The 20,320-nt window shown below is 40.0% G+C and overlaps 1 protein-coding gene across 1 annotated transcript in view; it reads right to left on the bottom strand.

The window, feature by feature from the left end:
- The window catches only part of LOC116219696 (NACHT, LRR and PYD domains-containing protein 12-like), a gene marked incomplete at its 3' end in the record, with an annotated part of 46,301 nt that overhangs the window by 14,248 nt on the left and 11,733 nt on the right, over positions 1 to 20,320 (bottom strand). Inside the window, exons 4-5 of the mRNA XM_042703926.1 lie at positions 17,460 to 17,630; positions 8,833 to 9,003 (exon numbers count right to left, since the gene is read on the bottom strand). Coding sequence (XP_042559860.1) covers positions 8,833 to 9,003; positions 17,460 to 17,630 — 342 coding nt within the window. The remainder of the gene's footprint in view (positions 1 to 8,832; positions 9,004 to 17,459; positions 17,631 to 20,320) is intronic.

Genomic DNA, 20,320 nt, shown 5'->3' with positions numbered 1-20,320 from the left:
TCGACGTTAGTATACTCAGGGCGGTTGCAAGTGCTAGCCAAAATGAGGCTACTAGTGCCATGAAACGCATATTTTGCTTAATGGAGCAAAGCTAACTAAACGACAAAAATGCTGTCTGAACTACAAATGGAAAGGGACAAATACTGTACTTACCAACACATGCTTGCGCAGATTTGAAGATTAATTTTTATAAGCAGAAAGTTCTGACTGGCGGGTTAGGCACAGTTTACACAGTATTATATAGCTGTTGCCTCTTTTACGTTGGAAGGCAAACTGCTTGCTGAGATGTGGCCACAGGTTTTCTTCATCTTCTTTAATTTCAACTGGCGGAAAGTTCGGTGCTTCAGCTTGTTGGTTGACCGCAGCTTGTTGGCAGTCCGCACTATCATCTTCCTCCATCTCTATCGCTCGTGACTCGGCACCGGTGCCTTGCATCGACTCCATCATCCACTCTATGCAGCATCCACCACTGCAGCGAGAATTGTCGTGCGCGATTCCCACCTTGAACTATGTTTTTTTTTGTTGTCAGTAATGGATGTAATTTCCAATGTAGCGAAGTACAATACTTCAGTCAAAATCTACTTAAGTAAAAGTAAAATTACCGATTTCAAAAACTACTTAAAAATTACAAAGAACACAAAAAAACTACTCAATTACAGTAACTTGAGTAAATGTAATTCGTTACTTTACACCTCTGGTTAAGGGTGCCTCAGGCAAGCATGAGGAGAGACTTTTTGAGAGAGAGATTAGAGGGCGCAAAAAGGAAAGAACTTTGGAACAACCGCAAGGTGTACCGCTTACCGGGTCTGAGGAAGTGTGTACGTGTCTAGATCTGTGGACACGGTTTACTTTGTTTCGTTCCACTGTTTTGTGCTTTGTCTATTTGCCTTGTCTTTCTGCCTAGTTTATGTTTGCTTGTTATTGTGTCTTGTTTTACATAAGTACCTAGCATTGTGCCTAGTGCCTGTACATAGATTGGGGCCTAGCTTCGGCCAAGCAGGTGGCCAGGAACGAGGTTACGGTTTGTGCATTTTGATTTGTTTGTTTCATTGTGTGGGCACATGTGTAAATATATATATATATATATATATATATATATATTGTTATACAAAAGCCACCATATCCTGTGCTGGGTTTTCTTCACATCTTCACCAAGTCCAGTCGCCACATCCCAAAATAACGTGGGGTGACTGCCCGGTTCCTCACATGGTTCTTATAACTAATCAGGAAATGCATGACTAAGATATACAACACCAACCTCACTGCCTGCAGTGTGGACTAGAAAGCTGTTAGAGGCTGAACCCTCAGTGCTTTTATTCAATAGAATATTTGCACTTTATTAGTAGTTACAGTAGGTTATTTGGTTACAGCAAAAGAACAGTTGTTTATCTATATTAGGCCTGTATCATTAACTTTTTTTTTTTTTTTTAAGATTTATTTTTGGGCTTTTTATGCCTTTATTTGGATAGGACAGTTGAAGATATGACCGGAAGCGAGGCGGAGAAGAGTACGGGAGAGGATTGGGAAATGACATCAGGCCAGACTTGAACCTGTGTCCCCTCAGGCAATGTAGCCCGTACGTGGGGGGCTTTATCGGCTTGCGCCACCGTGCCCCCCCTGTATCATTAACTTTATGGTGTACAAACACTTTTTAAAAAATCTGCTAGTTTAGGTTGTGTTTCCGTATGGGGTTGTGATGTGAATGTGTGTCACGGAACGATCAGACTCCGAGATGGGAATACTTGAAACAGAGTTTATTGCAGACAGAGACAGCCAGGGACACACAGGACAGACAACAGGTTGCAGACACGGAGATGCTGAGGGCGTTTATCCTCGAGAGCACAGACCCAACCCACGGATGGTGCACAGGCTCGTAGCTCTGCCGGGAACTGAGAACATTTTTGAACATTCACATGTGTTTCGTTTCCCGCAAAGCTGTAGTACGCACCTTGTACTAATAGCAAACAACATGTTACTGGGTTTTCATTTTGGCGTTTGAAAGGCATAAGCAAGCAGGGACTTACAAGACATTTAGAAGAAGAGATAAAGGATTATTTATTTTCCTTTCAAGTAGGGATGCACCGATACCGATACCAGTATCGGGTATCGGCCGATACTGCGTTAAAATACTCGTACTCATTTTTGAATTGCCGATACCAAGCACCGATACCACTCAACAGTATTTCACTGCATCAAACTGGTCGGGCTATGCGGACACAAAATGTGATTTGTTGTCCTACCTGTCCTACCACTCTCTGCCGGACTAGTAAGTAGCTTATTTGCCGTCTTGTGTTGCACTTGCTTGATGTTTGACTATGTTAGGAAAGTTTGTCATAGTGTCAAAGTATTTCAGTGTACAGGTTTCGCTAAATTTAGCCGCTAGCATCTCGTTAGCGATTAGCAATTCCGTTGTGCTGCCTTAACGGCGATTTGGGCTCATTTTAAGATAAATGATGACGACAGGAGTGTAAGTGGCACTCCGTCTTAGTTTCATATGCCACTAATGGAGCAGGCTTCTAGCAACCAGTGTGGACGCGACAAAAAATTCCAAACTTCCAAAAATCTTCCTTTTAAACTTTACAAAACTTTACAAAAACGTAACATACAAACAAAACATGAATTCTTTAGGTCTTATTAACAGTAAATCGGTACATTGGTGTTGTCGTTCAGAAAAACTGTGTTGCTCCTTCACCTGACCATCTCAAACTAAACAAGCACAAGTTGGTCACATGACCACCGTTCTCTCCTGATTCTAAACATTCCACTCATTTAACCAATCAATGTACTTTACAGCTATGAATTAAATAATATTTATCCATACATGAAATTATGAATTTACAGATTTAAATAAACAATATTCTAAATAATAATATAATATAAAACTCTTCTTCAAACTGGCTCTTACATTTCCGGCCCCTAATTGTTATGCAGGTGGGCAGAACAATTACTAAACTCCTTTATTTAAACAAGAGCCAAACAATGTAATCTTACAATATGCTCATGCCTTATACTGTACATAGAATAACTCAAACCTTACTATACATACTCAAAACTATACAGTTCAAGAATCCATTTCAAAAGTCCTAGAGCCATTTTCATCCTGACTCTAGTATCAAGCAAAGCTTGCTGACTGGTCTATCCAGCTTATTGGTCTTCGTCTGCACAATAGCTCTCCTTACCACACCTTTGCCGTCTGGTAAAGTCTTACTGATCCGTCCCATTACCCAGGAATTCTGCGGAGCAGCATCATCTGCAATCAAGACGACATCTCCTTCTTGAAGATTCCTTCTTGATCTTGACCATTTCTCTCGATTCTGAAGTGATGGTCTGAGCCACTTGGCCCAAAACAGATCTGCAATATATTGTACCTGCCGCCATCGTCTTCGAGCATATTGGTCATCCTTGGAGAAAATTCCAGGAGGGATGCTTGGTTGTGCCTTCAAAAGCAACAGGTGATTGGGTGTCAAGACGTCCAGATCGTTGGGATTGTCTGACACCAGTGTGAGAGGCCTGTTGTTAATGATGGACTCCACCTCACAAATGACTGTTAACAGTCCTTCGTCATCCAGAGACTGCTGTTGGACGATTGATCTCAAGATCTTTCGGACTGTACGAATCTCTTTCCCATACACCGCCGTGATGAGAAGCTGCAGGTGCATTGAAGATCTATTTGACACCTTTCTCCATCATTGCATCTGCAATCCTTTTCTGGGTTAGATCTTCAAGTGCCTCGCGTATCTCTCTCTCTGCAGCAACGAAATTAGTCCCATTGTCTGAGCGCATGATCTTGACCTGACCTCGTATGCATGTAAAGCGGCGGAGCGCATTTACCCAGGAGTCGGTGTCCAGACTGTGGGCAATCTCAATGTGGACAGCTCTTGTGGTGAGGCAAGTAAAGAGTACTTTGTTTAACACAAGCTATTTGATTAAACATCTGAAGACGCACCATAGTGCTAAGTACACAGAGTTCACTGATGCTAGTGGGGCAAGACCGAAGCAACCAATCTTAACTGACGTCTTGCAAAAGAAAAAAACGTGCACGCACACAGAGAGAGAGAGAGAGGTAGAGAGAAAGACTTATAGTGCCACATAGGTTAAATGATTGTTTGTGTACTTGAGCAGGCGACTCTTTTGATCCTTTTGTAACTGAAATGTGCTCTTGTGCTAATCCAGTAATAGTTCTGTTCACTTTTTGTTAAGCAGACTGTGTTGTTAACGATGCAGCAAATTGAATTACCTTTATCTGGTTATATTTGCATTTTGTCTAATGTGATGATACTGTCTGTTTGAAGGCTTTTTTTTTTGTTAAAACCAGAAAGCTCTGTTTATTTTTGGCTTGGGATAGCCTTCTGTTAATTTTGTACTATAGGCTTGACATAATCTGTAGAGGATAAAATAAAATCTGCCTCCAAATGAATTGCACTTTCATGGAGACCAAATCTAAGAAGTATCGGTATCGGTACTCGATATCGGCAAGTACACAAATAAAAATACTCGTACTCGTATCGGTTTGTAAAAAAGTGGTATCGGTGCATCCCAGCTTTCAAGATATTTTTCTAACCTAATTCATGAACAATTTTGACAGTTACTTATGGTTTTAGTGTAGTTAGTTAGTGTAGTTCTATCAATATTTCGTTGTTGATTTGAGACCTCAAGGTTTTGTGTTCTTGTAATTTCACGCCTGTACAATAATATATATATATGAGTGTAAAAGAAGAATAGAAAATGAACTGTTCCTTTTTCTGATCAATTGATTTTCAGCTTAGGTAATGACAATATTAGCCACGAGGAGAGCAGCGGTGAGGATGCTCCTGAAAATCTGGCAGCCAACACAAGACCAACGAGAGGGAGAGGTGTGAGACCAAGAGGGAAAGGGCCAAGAGGCTGACAAGCCAGGAGAGTTGGACCTTTTTATATATTGACGAATTCCAGATCTGGGCCTACTCTTTAGCATTCGCTCATCAACGGACACATTTTGAAGGGGCTGATGCAGGGCTTTGCAGCGCTCCTTGAAATGGTCAAGGAAGGTTTTGACTTTTCTCATCTTATCATTTCCATCCTCAGCACTGGGGTCCACTACATGTAACATGGCCATCAGGGCTTTGACAGGGCTGTGACATGGTAGACCTTGCCCAAAGCCCATGGTCCCCTCATACAGTTTTACAGCCACGCCTCCGATGACCTCACGGCAAGCCATCCCACCTCTGACACCATTTGTAGCATACAAAGAGCATAGTCACCTCACCCTCTCTCTCTCTCCCTCCCTCTCTCTCTCTCTCTCCCCTCTCCGTCCCTCTCCCTCCCTCCCTCCCTCCCTCCGGATCAACCCGGTTCTAGAGGATGCCAAACATGCACTCTGACAGTCAGAGTGAATGTTTGGCACCCTGTAGCCAGGCCAGGTGAGGTGACTATGCTCTCCGTTCCCTACAAATGGTGTCAAAGGTGGGATGGCTTGCCGTGAGGTCATCGGAGGCGTGGCCGTAAAACTGTATGAGGGACCCCCAGTTAGGTTGACCCCTGTGTGAGGGGCCCCATAGATGGGTGAAGCACTTGTGTGTCTGTGTGTGTGGGAAACTCTGGATGGGAGAAGTACGGTTGGTGGATGCGCGAGGAATGCCTATGTGCATGAAGCGCAAGGGTGCATAATTTGCATAAATATATATTTTTAATAAAAAAACATCTTTGAAAAATGAAAACAACTGTGTGCTGTGTTGTACTCCTTACTGTTAGCTTTAAAATGAGATATCACACATTAATATATGTTACAAAGTGCTCTTACATCACTGCTTTAATTGAAAGCACCCTAAATCGGTCATTTAAGGGGCTGGCAACAAAGGGTTAAGAATCCTCATTCGGGGGAGCACAGGTGAGAACACTTTAGCTGCCTAAGAACACATTTTCAGGCGGTTATGAATAAGGCGGGGATCTTTTTCTTATTTTGGTCTTCCGAAGTCTGTAAGAAAACATTTCAGAAAAACTTCAGAAAATGTTCGAGAATGAGGCCCATTGTGTTTTGTCATTAGTTATTGGCCCCAAATATTAGGCCTGTATCATTAGTTTCTTACTTGCTAAATGGGCTAAATTGATCTGTTTCAGTCCCACAAGTGTGTTCTGCTTATACCACTGCCTTTCATACACAAAAAACTCATACCGCCATTTGCAGCTATATTTTAAATCCGATTTAATCGCCCAGCCCGTCTATATAGGGCAGGACTTCTTCTCACACTATCTCTCCATTTGAGGAGCAGCACCTCTCTCTGGTCTAGCCCACAGAAGCACCACAACTATCTTAACGGCGTCAATTACCGGCACGCGTCAATTATCGGCATGTCATGTTTACATTCACTCTTGTGATCAAATTCCGGCAATTATGGAAAGAAACATAAGCTCCCACAAAAATATGGCATTTAAGCTTTGCTTGTGAAAAAAATTAACTCTGTAGACCTAATTTAAACTTGTGAAATAGTGTTGTACTTTTGCGTGTACCTTATAGTGTGGAACACTTGGCGGCGCAACGAATATTTAATTTGGTCTTAAAGTTTTACTGTCAGATTTGTTCTCTCCAAGATGAAGTTTAACTGTAATTTCAAACTGTCATTTCAAATGCTAACACAGCTAGCATGATGTAATGTAAGTACGGATGCTCACAGAGACCAAATCCGATTACTCTGGTCGTTTAGACCTATGTCAATATGAAAGGCACTCGTTGAGAAATTGGGCGGGAGAACAACGCGATTTGACGAGGAAGGTCGCGTTCCGAAGTTGCGTTTACAGTTTAACTAAAACAAAGTTGAATTAGATACAAATGTTGTATTTCCACGAAGGATAGTACAATTACAATACCGTTATAATAAACGTAATATACACAATGAGAAAAACACTACATAATCATCATGCCATGTTTGTTGTGTGCGTGTTTAAGTGAATAGACTGCAAAAATACCCAAATCAAACAAAAATAACACTAGTTAGATTAACATTTGCTTGTCAAAACATATTGTGACAAAGTCATTTGTACAGAAATTAGACCGGTATATGTAAAAGCAGGAGGAAAGCATATTATTATCTCGAAAACCAACGTGGTAAGTGGAACGAAGTGGGAGTGTCCGATAATTGACGCAGGCGAAAACGTACTCATGTAACGTGTCACCGTAAACATTAATAGAAATATGTTTTTATGTTGTTACTGAACATATCATGTGTCCTGTTAAACTATTTTACATCATAATACATTTGAGTTATGTGAATAAGGAATAAGTGGGATAATTTATTTTGGAGCCACATCATTTTTGCTTTTGAAGGCTCCTGGATGCAACTTTCTTCCATAGCTTTCCACCTGTAACTTATGAAATCTTTCTGTTGTGTATTGCCTAGAGCTGTGAAAAATAACGCGTTAACGCGTTATGATTAAATTACAGGATTAATTAGTAAAAAAATGTTAACGCATTTAACGCATGCGCAAAATGAGCTTCCAATATACCCACAATTCCGCCCAATCTGCATTAGTCGCCGCTGTAATGGGAAGTTCGTGTTTCAAAAAACCAAAGATGGAACATTCAATAAAACCAGAGTGATATGAACACTCTGCGGGAAGACGTTATCGTTTCACCGTAGCAATACCAGCCTTAAGTACCACCTCAACGCGATGCATGCGTTGGTCGGCGAGGGGAGTTAAAGTGGAATGCGCCAAACCACCCTCACTGAACAACGTAGGCCCCTCATTAAGTCTGTCTGTGACAAGTTGACTAGCACAGTTGCCAAATGGATTGCAAAAAGCTGTAGACCGATTAATATTGTTGAGGACGAGGGGTTCACCGAAGTTGTGCGAGTGGCAACGGGGGACTCGAGCATCAAAGCATCGCAAAGACGCACAATAATGACAAAAATCCACGAGCTGTGTGAAGCTGAAAAGAAAAAAAAGGAAAATGACTTGCCTGCTACGAAACATCAGGCGCTGACAGGGGATCACTGGACTTCTGTGAGTAACGATAACTGGTGTAACTGCACATCTAATCACAGACGAATGGAAGTTAAAGTCGTTTACACTAACGTGCATGAAAACAGAAGAGCGCCACTTTGCAGAGGCATGTGCACAACAGTTCCAAACTGTTGCAAGCAACTGGGCAATTAAAGACAAAACGACCACTATAGGGATAGACAGTGCACGTAATATGATAGCCGCGGCTAGACTACTGTAATAGGGCATTTAGAGGCATTAGATTGTGTCATGGTGTGGTTAATGGTTGTTTGACAAAAAAGAGAAAAATGTTCTAACATCCTATAAAAACAATGGCTAAGAAGCCCAAACTCATTTCTGTTTGATTTAAAAAGAAAAGAAAAATGTTTTATTCAACCATACAATGGCTAAGAAGCCCAAATTCTGTTTAGGATGAAGATTATATTAATGTTCCATATGGAATAGCAAAGATGACTGCTAAAGAACTGCTGAGTTGCAGCACCATTGTTTTTTTTATGAATAAAAAAAGAAAACATGTTAAATGTATATATCCGTCTTTTGTCATAAAACGTTTTGTTCTCAAAAAAATATACAGAGAAAATTGGTAATATGTGATTAATCATGATTAATCCACAGAAACCTGTAATTAATCTGATTAAAATTTTTAATCATTTCACAGCCCTAGTATTGCCATCTAGTAGAAAAAAAGTAATTGCTGTATGAGTTAATCAGCTAACAACAAATTGAAACAGTTGTCTTGCTTAATGTACCTACTGAACGGGTCGCCTTAATCATTATCAGAAAAATTACCCCCCTGAGAATTTTTTCAAGAGCCACCACTGATAAAAAACATACATAAAGCTGTATAAGACCAACCTTAATGTCTGCAGTTTGCAGTGGGGACTAGACAGTCCATTAGAGAGAAGCAGAACTCCAGAATCTCCCAGGTAATTGTTACTCAGGTCCAGCTCTGTCAGGGAGTTTGGTGACTGTAGAACAGTAGCCACAATCCCACAGGACTTATCTGTGAGTGTGCATTCAGCAAGTCTGCAAAACAACATAATAAAAGACAAAATATTACTCTGAAATGATAAACAAGCAATACCTTTCTGAAGGTATCCTGAGAAATCAATATTAATGATAAGGGTGGAGGCAACTGAATGTCATTGTCCAATAAGGCTAAAGTTGTGCTTCAAATGGTCCAGCCACTTTTGGGGTGATTTCAGCCAGGTTGAAAATCGCCTCAGACATCTCTCAAAGACATGTAAAATCAGTTTTTTTCACATAACAGGGCTTTCAATGCAATCTCTATGGGTTCTGGGAGGGCTAGCCCCAACGTGCTTTCGCCATACGTAACTACGTATAAGTACGTCATCCAGCTCCGATCAAGTTACATTCTGTCAAGATGGCTAGCGTTCAGTGCAACAACAAGATTCTCTCTTTTAAAGAAACTCCTTTCAGTCGGCGTACGAATGAAGATAAATTGGCAACAACAATTAGGACATTCTAGACCAAAATGTATCCATTCAACAGGTTTCTACAAAGGGGGGGGGGGGGGGGGTCCTACACCCGAGGATTTTCCAAGAATTGGTACGAAAGAAAACCGTGGCTAGCAGGCTGTGAAGTCTGTATTTCTATATACCACTGTCACTTTTCATAGGTTCCAGTGTGAATGTTTACTCCATGCATGCTACTTGCACTAACACTGAGTTAGTTCTATGTGATAGCTTATTTTGCTCTTGTAAGCCAATACTTTCAAGATCAGTCATTAAATATTGTTGGTTATGACTTATATGTTGCCCCCTTCTTTATGTTGTTACTAGACATATCATGTGTCCTGTTAAACTATTTTACATCATACAACATTTGAGTTATGTGAATAATGAATAAGTGGGATCATTTATTGTGGAGCCACATCATTTTTGCTTTTGAAGGCTCCTGGATGCAACTTTCTTCCATAGCTTTCCACCTGTAACTTATGAAATCTTTCTGTTGTGTATTGCCATCTAGTAGAAAAAAGGTTATTGCTGTATGAGTTAATCAGCTAACGACAAATTGAAACTGTTGTCTTGCTTTTTTTAATTTATTTTTTTTATCTTTATTGAGGCCAACAGGTTTCAAACAGAGTATGATACTTTTCCTTTTACATACATTCTCTTATGATTTACAGGTGCCTGATATATAGGAAAAACAAAACAACAACAAGGAAAGAAAACCAAATAGAAAATATAACTACAAGGATTTTCCATCTGTGTCACTACTTCATATCAATATCAGTTTTCTTTCCAGGCCCATTTTTCCTTTTTTTGTATTTTAACAATAAGAACAGTTCAAACATAGGGGGGAGTTTCACTATGCCTCTCTGAGAGAGGATAAAGAAAGAAAAAGGACATGCTGTACTTAGACAAGTGAAATACATGAAATACATGAAATACAGCCAAACAAAAAATGCTTCAAACAAAATCTGATCTTAAGCCTATATGTTCCACATACCCAGTCCATTTAGACCAGGGGTTCTCAAACTTTTGCAAACTGGGCCCCCCCAAAGCTGGTTAGGGGTAGTTGGGGCCCCCCCATCCAACTGCACCCACCGCCCGCCGCCACCGCCCTCAACTACACCACCATATATAGATAGATAGATAGATAGATAGCATATTGTTATTGATAGGCCTAACATGTTAGGCTATTGTTATTGTTAGGCCCATACAGACGATTATTATAACTATTTATTAATATTAATATTATTATTGTTATTATTATTATTATCAGTAATAGTAGGCCTATTAGTAGGCTATTCATTATTATCACCATCATTATGTTATTATTATAATCAATGATTATCGACCAATTATTATTATTGTATTAATATTATTATCATAATAATAATAAGTGTTATTATTGCTATCATTAGGATACTGTTATTATTATGGTCCCCTTGTGATCTTTACAAAAAAAAATCCTACAGGTCTGTCAATGTGAGACATGAGCCTGCTTTGCCCTGCAAAGGTCCTCAAATCTTGGGGCAATGTTTGACAAACATATCCTCAGGTCATCCTCGATCTGTGCGCGGTTGCGGTATTTAGCGCAGTCAGTCTTGAAAAGCCTGCCTCGCACAAATATGTCGACGCGAAAAGGAGGAGCATTTTTGTCGCAAAGCTGATCATTGCTACCCAGAATGACGAAAGAGGGGAGATGCTTAAGTCTACTGTCACTCTTCACCTGCTCTTTCATGTCTATTGACAGCTAATCTGCTGAGCAGAGAAATGGATCCCGAACTCAGGCGAATGAACGGTAGTCCTCTTTGAAATAGGACCCAAACTGATTTCTGATATTCGGCGTGATACAGTGTCATTTGACATAACTTCTATCATTATTCTACACGTCTTGCGCGGCCGGCAAAATCAGTGTTTCGGCATTTGTATGGGGTTTGCCAAGCTTAGCAATTCTATGAGCAACTACATAAGATGCCTCCAGACACTGCTTGGAGATGTAGGTTCGTTGTTGCTGGAGGCCATCACGTTTATGTTTAAAGAAGTCCACAGGCTTCTCTTTCTGACTTTTACGAATCAGAAACTTGTCCATGTTGTGTTTATTTGCTGATACAGTGTGTGTGAAGTTAATAAAGTTCTAATTTCAACGTCGTGTTCTTGTATGTGTGGTTGTGAACGACTTGCACACGAATAATGGATAAGGCTGTGCTAGGTAATGATTCCTAAAAAAACGAACTGTACACAATGTAGACAGGGACAGCACAAAATAGTATTCAAGTGCTGGTGTTTTATTTGTTGCAACACGGTGGATGATCAAAAAATGTAAAGGTAGGTGTTAAGGAGAAAAGGGCTAGCTGCAGTTGGAAGAAGGTAGCTAGCTAGGCTAGCTCTCGGGGCTATGAGCTTTTTTAAAAGACTGGAGCAAATTACTCCTTAGAATAGGCTTCGAATAGACCTACTCCAAGTGCAGTAAGGTATTACTAAGGAAGGAGTGAGTCTTTAAAAAGACTGTTTATAAAGCAATGAATATCTGAATGATAGAGGAAACAAGAGAAATTTTACAAACTCTGCAGAGTGTCGTCTCAGGGTGAGCGCTACCATGCCTGCGGTTTTTTTTATACTCGGAAGCTTAGGTGCAAATCGCGTTTAAATGCTAAGACATCGTTTTGATTGGTGGATCGGGAGCAAAACAGTATTTGATTTGTTTGGGTCAGTCCAGCCCCTTGCATTTCGCCACTGAGGGAGCTTTCTCCGTCTGTGACATCGCGCCCCCCCTGGAGAGTGTTCGCGCCCCCCACTTTGAGAACCAATGATTTAGACCATATCCTAGAAAATGTGTCAGTCTGGTCTTTGAGGGAGTAAGATAACTTTTCCATTTTATATATATCATGAACCACATCTAACCATTCTCCTATTGTAGGAGAGTCTTGTTTTAACCACCTTCTTGAGATTGCTTTTTTGCTTGCCACCAGTAGTATAAGTAACAACTTTTTATCTCTGTAATCCCATGAGTCGAATGAGATGTTTCCTATGTATAAAGTGTCAAACCTACATGGGATGATTACTTTGAAGGTTGCTTCCAAGTGAGAGTGTATTTCTTGCCAGTATGAAGTTAGTACTGGGCAATCCCAGAAGACATGAAAGTGATTGGCCTCATTTGCTCCACATGCCCTCCAGCAGGCTGTGCTAGGTAATTGGGTCCGTTGTTGTACTGGTGTTATGAAAAATCTGGTAAAATGTTTCCATTTCTCCTTAATATATAGAGTGTTGTCTGAACTGGCTTGGCGCAACCCTTGATATAATCTAGACACAACCTTCTTGCATATTGATGAATTGTTTGCTCATTTGAACACTTCCAAAATACCTGTCTTTTGCCCTTCTGTTGCTCTAGCTATATTTTCCTGAAAGTAGTGTCTAACCTGGAGATACCTATAGAAATCTTGGCGTTGTAGTCCATGCTCTTGTTGTAACAATTCAAAGCTCTTAAGTGTTCCTTTATTTACAAAGGTGTAGTAAGTAGTAAGCCCCCCTCTGATCCAAGTCTTAAATCTGGAGTCCAGACTATTAGGAGAGAAATCTGTGTCAAAAGCACACCATCTTAATATTTTTAGAGTATGTTCCAAATCACAGAGTTGTATTGTCTTCTGCCATGTTTTCAAAGTGGTATTAATCCAGGGGTTGTTTTTATCTATCATGTTGTTCATTAGTCTATTGTCTGCCATTACAGCTGCTAGAGGAATCTGATTGGTCATATTGCTCTCTATATCTTTCCATCTCGCAGAATATGATGGGTTGCACCAGCACACCAGAGGTCTTAATTGGGCTGCATAGTGATAGTCACGCAGACAAGGAAGGCCTAGTCCTCCACAATCTTTGTGTAACTGGAAAGTTCTATACCTAATCCTAGGTTTTTTACTTTGCCACATAAATCTGGATATCATTTTATCCCATTCCATAAACTGTTTCATGGGTATTTCCACTGGGAGACTTTGGAAAAGGTCTAACAATCTCGACAGCACATTCATTCTTATAGATTCAACTCTGGAATTAAGGCTTAAGAATGGGATGAGGCTCCATCTCTGTATGTCAGATTTAATGTTATTGTTTAGCGGCCCATAATTCAAGGTGGACAGTTTTGAAATATCTTTTGGGAGATTAACACCAAGGTATCGTATATGGTCTGCCTCCCATGTCAGTTGGTACTTCTCTACCAAGGAACTAGGTGGATCATAATTAAAAGTAAGCACTTGTGTCTTTTGAACATTCAGTTTATATCCTGAGAGAGCACCGTATTTTTCTAAAACAGTCATTAGCTTAGGGAATGTCAGAGTAGGCTGTTAGGTAGACTAATACATCATCGGCAAATAATGCTAGTTTATGTTCCTCAGAATGTATATTTATCCCTTTAATTTCACAATTCTGTCGTATCCATTAAGTGGTTCAAAAAATAATGCAAAAAGCAGGGGTGAGGCAGGACACCCCTGTCTTGTTCCATGTTCCAGGGTGAATGCTTTTGAAAGGGCACCATTAACTTTAATCATGGCAGAAGGACTGTCATATAGGGCTTGGAAAGTGTCAATGATCGACTTATGAAAGCCAAACTTTGCTAATACTTTATAAAGGAAAGACCACCTGACAGAGTCGAAGGCCTTTTCTGCATCCAGACTTATAAGCATTGCCTCTGTGCCATTTTGTATGATGTGATTAATAATGTGAAGGGTTCTTCTCAAATTGTCTTGTGTTTGCCTTTGCCTTATAAAACCAGTCTGGTCTGTGTGTATTAAATTAGGTAGAATCTTGTCTATTCTATGTGCCAGTATTGATGTAAATAATTTATAGTCTACGTTTAGTACGCTAATAGGGCGAAAACTACCACATTCAAGCTTGTCTTTCCCTTCCTTGGGGATTAGTGAAATTATTGCTTCTTTCCAGGAGGGTGGAATTTTATTTTCCTTTAGGACCCAGTTATATGTCTCTAGTAATCTTGGGACTAACTGCTCTCGCAGGGATTTGTACCATTCGGCATTTAAGCCATCTGGGCCAGCCGATTTATTCGCTTTCAACCTAGAGATGGCTGCGTTTAATTCCTCAGTATTTCTGATGCTAATCGTTCATTTTGTTCTTCAGAAATAGAGGGTTAGTTAAGTGAGGCCAAAAATGCATCAATGTGAGGAGTATTATGAATATGTTGCTGAGAATAGAGTGTTTTGTAGAACATTTCAAAGCTTTGCTGGATTTTTCCCAGTCTGTGTTCAATTTCCCCAGATTCTGGGTTTCGTATCTTAGAAATTGTATTTTCTGCTTGCTGCTTTTTTAGTTTGTATGCCAGAAGCTTCATTGCCTTACCTCTAACCTCATAATAACGTTGTTTTAGAAATATACATTTCTTTTGTATTTCCTGTGTGCTCATTTCCTCTATCTCATTCCTTATCTCTTTTATTTCTTGTTTCTCCCTTTCATCTAAAGTAACACTGTGAACCCTTTGTAAATGCTTTAATTTGGTCTCAAGGTCTTGTAGCTTTTGTCTTCTAAGTTTTTTCAGCGAAGACGTAATGGCAATGATTTTCCCCCTCATAACTGCTTTGAGTGTATCCCAGAGGATACCTGGTGTCACCTCCCCATTATCATTTAGGTCAAAGAATGTGTTAATTTCTGCTGTTAAATGCTCCTTGGTGTCTGGATAGTTCAATATATTTGAATTCAGTCTCCATAGTGTAGATCGTTGTTCTCTGTTCAAGGACAGAGAAATAAATACAGGGCTATGGTCTGAAAGAGTGATTGGGCCTATGTCACACCTCTCAATTTTGTGTAGGTCTCTTCTGAAAGTGAAAAAGTAATCTATTCTAGTGTATACTGCATGTGGTGAGGAGTAATAAGTATAATCTCGGCTGTTGGGATATAAATCTCTCCATATATCTACAATGCCCAATTCTTTCATTAAGGCAATCATTCTCCTACTTATACGTTTTGTCTCAGACTTACCAGTTGAAACATCTAGTTTTGGATTTAGATGTATGTTAAAGTCCCCATCGCAGATAACAACCCCTTGTGCTTTTGTTGCCATCAAATCAAATATTTTCCTATAAAACATCCATCCACTGCCTGGAGGTGCATACACATTTAGGAAACTTACAATTGTCCCTTCTAGTTTACCTATTATCATCACATACCTGCCTTCTGTATCGGTGAGTTCTGACATATGTTCATAATTCACTCCTCTTGCTAGCAATATAGCTACCCCTCTTTTATGTCCTGATTTTTCAGATGATGAAAATACATATTTAATACCCATTCTGTTTAGTTTGGCATGTTCAGTGGCATTTAGATGAGTTTCCTGGAGATACGCTATTTGGACCTTGTCTTTTTTGAGTTTTGACAAAATTTTCCCTCTGTTGACTGGGTTATTTAACCCATTAACACTATATGTGGCTAATCTTATGCTTTGCATTAAGGCTTACTTCAATAGTCATGTCCTGCATTTGAGTGAAAAACTTCCCCTTTACAGCAAAGAACAGCTGTAAACAAACAAAATGTGAACATTTAACAAAGTAGAGAAATAAAAACATAAAAACGTCTTTCTCGATAAGTGGGAGGGCCCTCAGAGGTGTCTGCGTAGCAAAGTTCCATGTCCATTGTCCCGATTCTTAGAAATATAGCTTAGTCGCTAGGTCGTAAAAAAGTCACATTGCTCTATTATGGGCTAAACAGTCACATAATCAAACTCACCATTCCAGGGCGGGAGATTGAATCAGTTGGATAATCTGTTTGCATCAGGCTACTATCCACGATCCACGTTCTGGGGTGAATCATCTCTTCGGAAGGCTTGCAGTCGCTCTTTGTAGTGAGGGGTTCCAGAAGTAGTGCTTTCCACTTGTCGGGCTCGTCCGCTTCTCTGCCAGCTTAGTTTTTGAAGGCGCTCCATCATTGTCTCAGGTTGCTTGACAGGCACGACGTTGAATCCCTTCTTAGTCAAGTCTTTCGTTGCCTCTTCCACGGTGTCGTAGATCTTGTCTCCTTCCCGGTATTTCACTTTTAGTCGGGCAGGGAACAAAGTTTGAAACTTGATGTTTCGCTCCTTGAGAGCTTTTCTTACTTCTGCATATTCTTTTCGCCTTTGCAGAATGCGCGGCGGGTAATCATTGTCAACATTAATTTGTGTTTCTTCCAACATCAAGCCCTTCTTTTGCCATGCTTTGCTAAGTACCATCTCTTTGGTTCGGAAGCTGGCAAATTTGACAACGATAGATCTTGGCTGTGCATGTGGCGGTGGTTAAGGTCCTAGTGAGCTATGGGCTCTCTCGATTTGTAGAGTTGTTGTATCAGCAATGTCGAGGTTATCCCCCAGCAGTTGTTCTACAAACTCAATCACTGATTCACTATCCTTTTCGGCCCCCTCTGGAATCCCATATAGGCGGATATTTACTCTGAGCGGCTTTCCTGCTCGGTTAACTTGGTCTCCATTTGTGCATGAAGTTTTAGCATTTCTGACAAAACACCCTCGACATTTTGTAATCTTTCTTCTGCCTTTTCGATTCGGTCTTCGGCCTCCTCCAGTCTATTGTTGGTTTTTGTTATCTCTCCTTTGATTTCCTCCAGTTGAGATTTATTGTCCTGTCGAAAGTCTCTTAATTCTTTGAGAATCAGAGCTAGATTAGCCGTGGGTTCTCTGTCAGGGCTAGCCGCGTTAGCATTTCCATTTTGAGTCCCTGTTTGCCCTGTTTTTTTATTTTCTTTTCCGTCTTTTTTACCCCTAGCTGACATCCTTGCCCCTCTTACTCAATATTTTCAATTCGTAAACGTAATTCGATGTTTAGGGAGCATGGAGAATTTCAAATACTCGGGAGCTGTTCCTCTATGGTGCCATCACGTCTGTGTATCGGCCGGAAGAGTTGTCTTGCTTAATGTACCTACTGAATGGGTCGCCTTAATCATTATCAGAAAAATTGCCCCCCCTGAGAATATTTTCAGGAGCCACCACTGATAAAAACATACATACAGCTGTATAAGACCAACCTTAATGTCTGCAGTTTGCAGTAGGGACTAGACAGTCCATTAGAGAGAAGCTGAACTCCAGAATCTTCCAGGTCATTGTTACTCAGGTCCAGCTCTGTCAGGGAGTTTGGTGACTGTAGAACAGTAGCCACAATCCCACAGGACTTATCTGTGAGTGTGCATTCAGCAAGTCTGCAAAACAACATAATAAAAGACAAAATATTACTCTGAAATGATAAATAAGCTATGCCTTTCTGAAGGTAGCCTGAGAAATCAATATTAATGATAAGGGTGGAGGCAACTGAATGCCATTGTCCAATCAGGCTAAAGTTGGGCTTCAAATGGTCCAGCCACTTTTGGGGTGATTTCAGCCAGGTTGAAAATCGCCTCACACATCTCTCAAATACTCATGTAAAATCAGTTTTTTTCACATAACAGGGCTTTCAATGCAATCTCTATGGGTTCTGGGAGGGCTAGCCCCAACGTGCTTTCGCCATACGTAACTACGTATAAGTACGTCATACAACTTCGATCAAGTCACATTCTGTCAAGATGGCTAGCGTTCAGTGCAACAACAAGATTATCTCTTTAAAAGAAAATCCTTTTAGTCGGCGTACGAATGAAGATAAATTGGCAACAACAATTAGGACATTCTAGACCAAAATGTATCCATTCAACAGGCTTCTACACCCGAGGATTTTCCAAGAATTGGTACGAAAGAAAATCGTGGCTAGCAGGCTGTGAAGTCTGTATTTCTATATACCACTGTCACTTTTCATAGGTTCCAGTGTGAATGTTTACTCCATGCATGCTGCACACTGAGTTAGTTCTATGTGATAACTTATTTTGCTTTTGTAAGCCAATACTTTCAAGATCAGTCAATAAATATTGTTGGTTATGACTTATATGTTGCCCCCTTCTTTATGTTGTTACTAGACATATCATGTGTCCTGTTAAACTATTTTACATCATACAACATTTGAGTTATGTGAATAATGAATAAGTGGGTTAATTTATTGTGGAGCCACATCATTTTTGCTTTTGAAGGCTCCTGGATGCAACTTTCTTCCATAGCTTTCCACCTGTAACTTATAAAATCTTTCTGTTGTGTATTGCCATCTAGTAGAAAAAAAGTTATTGCTGTATGAGTTAATCTAACTAAAGCAACTAAAAATAATTGAAGAGGTGTTGAGTTTTCCCTTAGATTTCTCACACTGCTACATTTTACATGACAGTAATGGCAGACTAATACACAAACAGCTACCCCTGTATTTCCACAGTCCTCACAGTTCCCTCATTTTAATGTCCACAGCAGCCTGCAAAAATGTGGCGAGATACAACTCACATTCCTCTACAGGTCTCAGTTCATTCATGTGCACACTACTTTAGTTTTTCTCCACCAAATCCCTTAGGTCTTGAAAATGTAAACATGACATTAATGACATATACCGTTACATGACGAGCTTCAACCCCTATCATGCCACTATGCAGTTCATTCATGTGCACACTATACCTACACAATAAAGGTGTACAGAGACCTCATTATTTGTACCTGTATCTGTTCAACCAACAAAGTTATATGTCTCTTTATCATTATTCAGATTGAAGACTGTGACAGGGCATGGTCTATACCGGAAGTTACATAAAAAGCAAATGTTGTAACTTCTTTGCTAATATTCATTAGCAATGCAGTAGTTGTGCCTTCCAAAACATCAAATTGATTTGAAATTGACATATAATTATTCATTAAATATATTCACATCTCTCTCTTTATTTTTCATTTTGAACTAAATTAAGTTTAATGAACTGTTGTAAGATTTTTTTCTATCCCAAGGAAGCATTCCCTTTCTCCTTTTCTCTAAATGAGTAACTTATGATAACAGACTATGTAGAGTCTAAAGCAGACCTGGGCAAAGTGCGGCCCAAGGGCAATTTGCGGCCCGCGGAGGTCAATTGTAAATTAGGAATCAAATGTAGCATAAATACCTGTACTTATTATACGGCTCTTCAGAATGTTCCAAAAAGTTCCGTTGATTTGAATGTGCCATCCCAACGTTAGCAGGTCTGTAATTTCTTTATATTCACTGCTGCGAAAAATGTATGACTGCTGTCATTGGCAACGGGTTTTGTGCTTCTAATTCACATCTTTCATATCATTCCGCAACGCAAGTAGTCCGGTCATTTAACGTAACTGAAAGTCATTGAAACTTGAAGTTAAAAGGTGGGTTGCTTCGCATTTGCGTGAAGAACTAAACGGCAACAAAATCATTAAAAAGAGGTATTTTGGAGAAATGTCTTCCATTGTTTTGGCAAGTAACCGTATAATAAACGGGATATTTTTTTATTTCCGTCCGTAGGCCTACGTTCGTGCGTGTGGGCGTGCCTGCGACCATTTGCGCTGATAAAAATTGATATTACTATTCATTTGTATACTTATACTATTGCATTGCAAGCTTGCTCTTGTGTGTGTGTGTGTGTGTGTGTGTGTGTGTGTGCCATGTGTATTGATCGTCTGGGAACACCTTTAATACTGAAAAAACATGCTCATTTTCAAAATCGTTTTGGTGAATGTTGATTAAATAATGTTGCCGTTTTTACTATGCCTGCACCACATTTTTTTGATAGCCTAAATGTAACATCTACTCTTACCAGTAGCAGTTAATCAAAACCATACAATTTAATGTTTTTTTTTTTAAAAAGATACAACTTATATTGAGCAGAATTGAGTTCAGCCTATTGGTCCGGCCCTCCACAACAGTCCCCTTATCTCATGTGGCCCATTGGGGAAATGAATTGCCCACCCCTGGTCTAAAGGGAACCTTGATATCTGTAGTGAGGACTACATAATCCTGCAGAGAGAAGTAACAGTAACAGGTCACATA

The sequence above is a fragment of the Clupea harengus genome, chromosome 26 (genome assembly GCF_900700415.2).
Source record: "Clupea harengus chromosome 26, Ch_v2.0.2, whole genome shotgun sequence".
In the NCBI taxonomy this organism is placed as follows: domain Eukaryota; kingdom Metazoa; phylum Chordata; class Actinopteri; order Clupeiformes; family Clupeidae; genus Clupea; species Clupea harengus.
The sequence above is the reverse complement of the archived record's forward strand: the minus strand, read 5'-3'. Positions and strand labels throughout refer to the sequence as shown.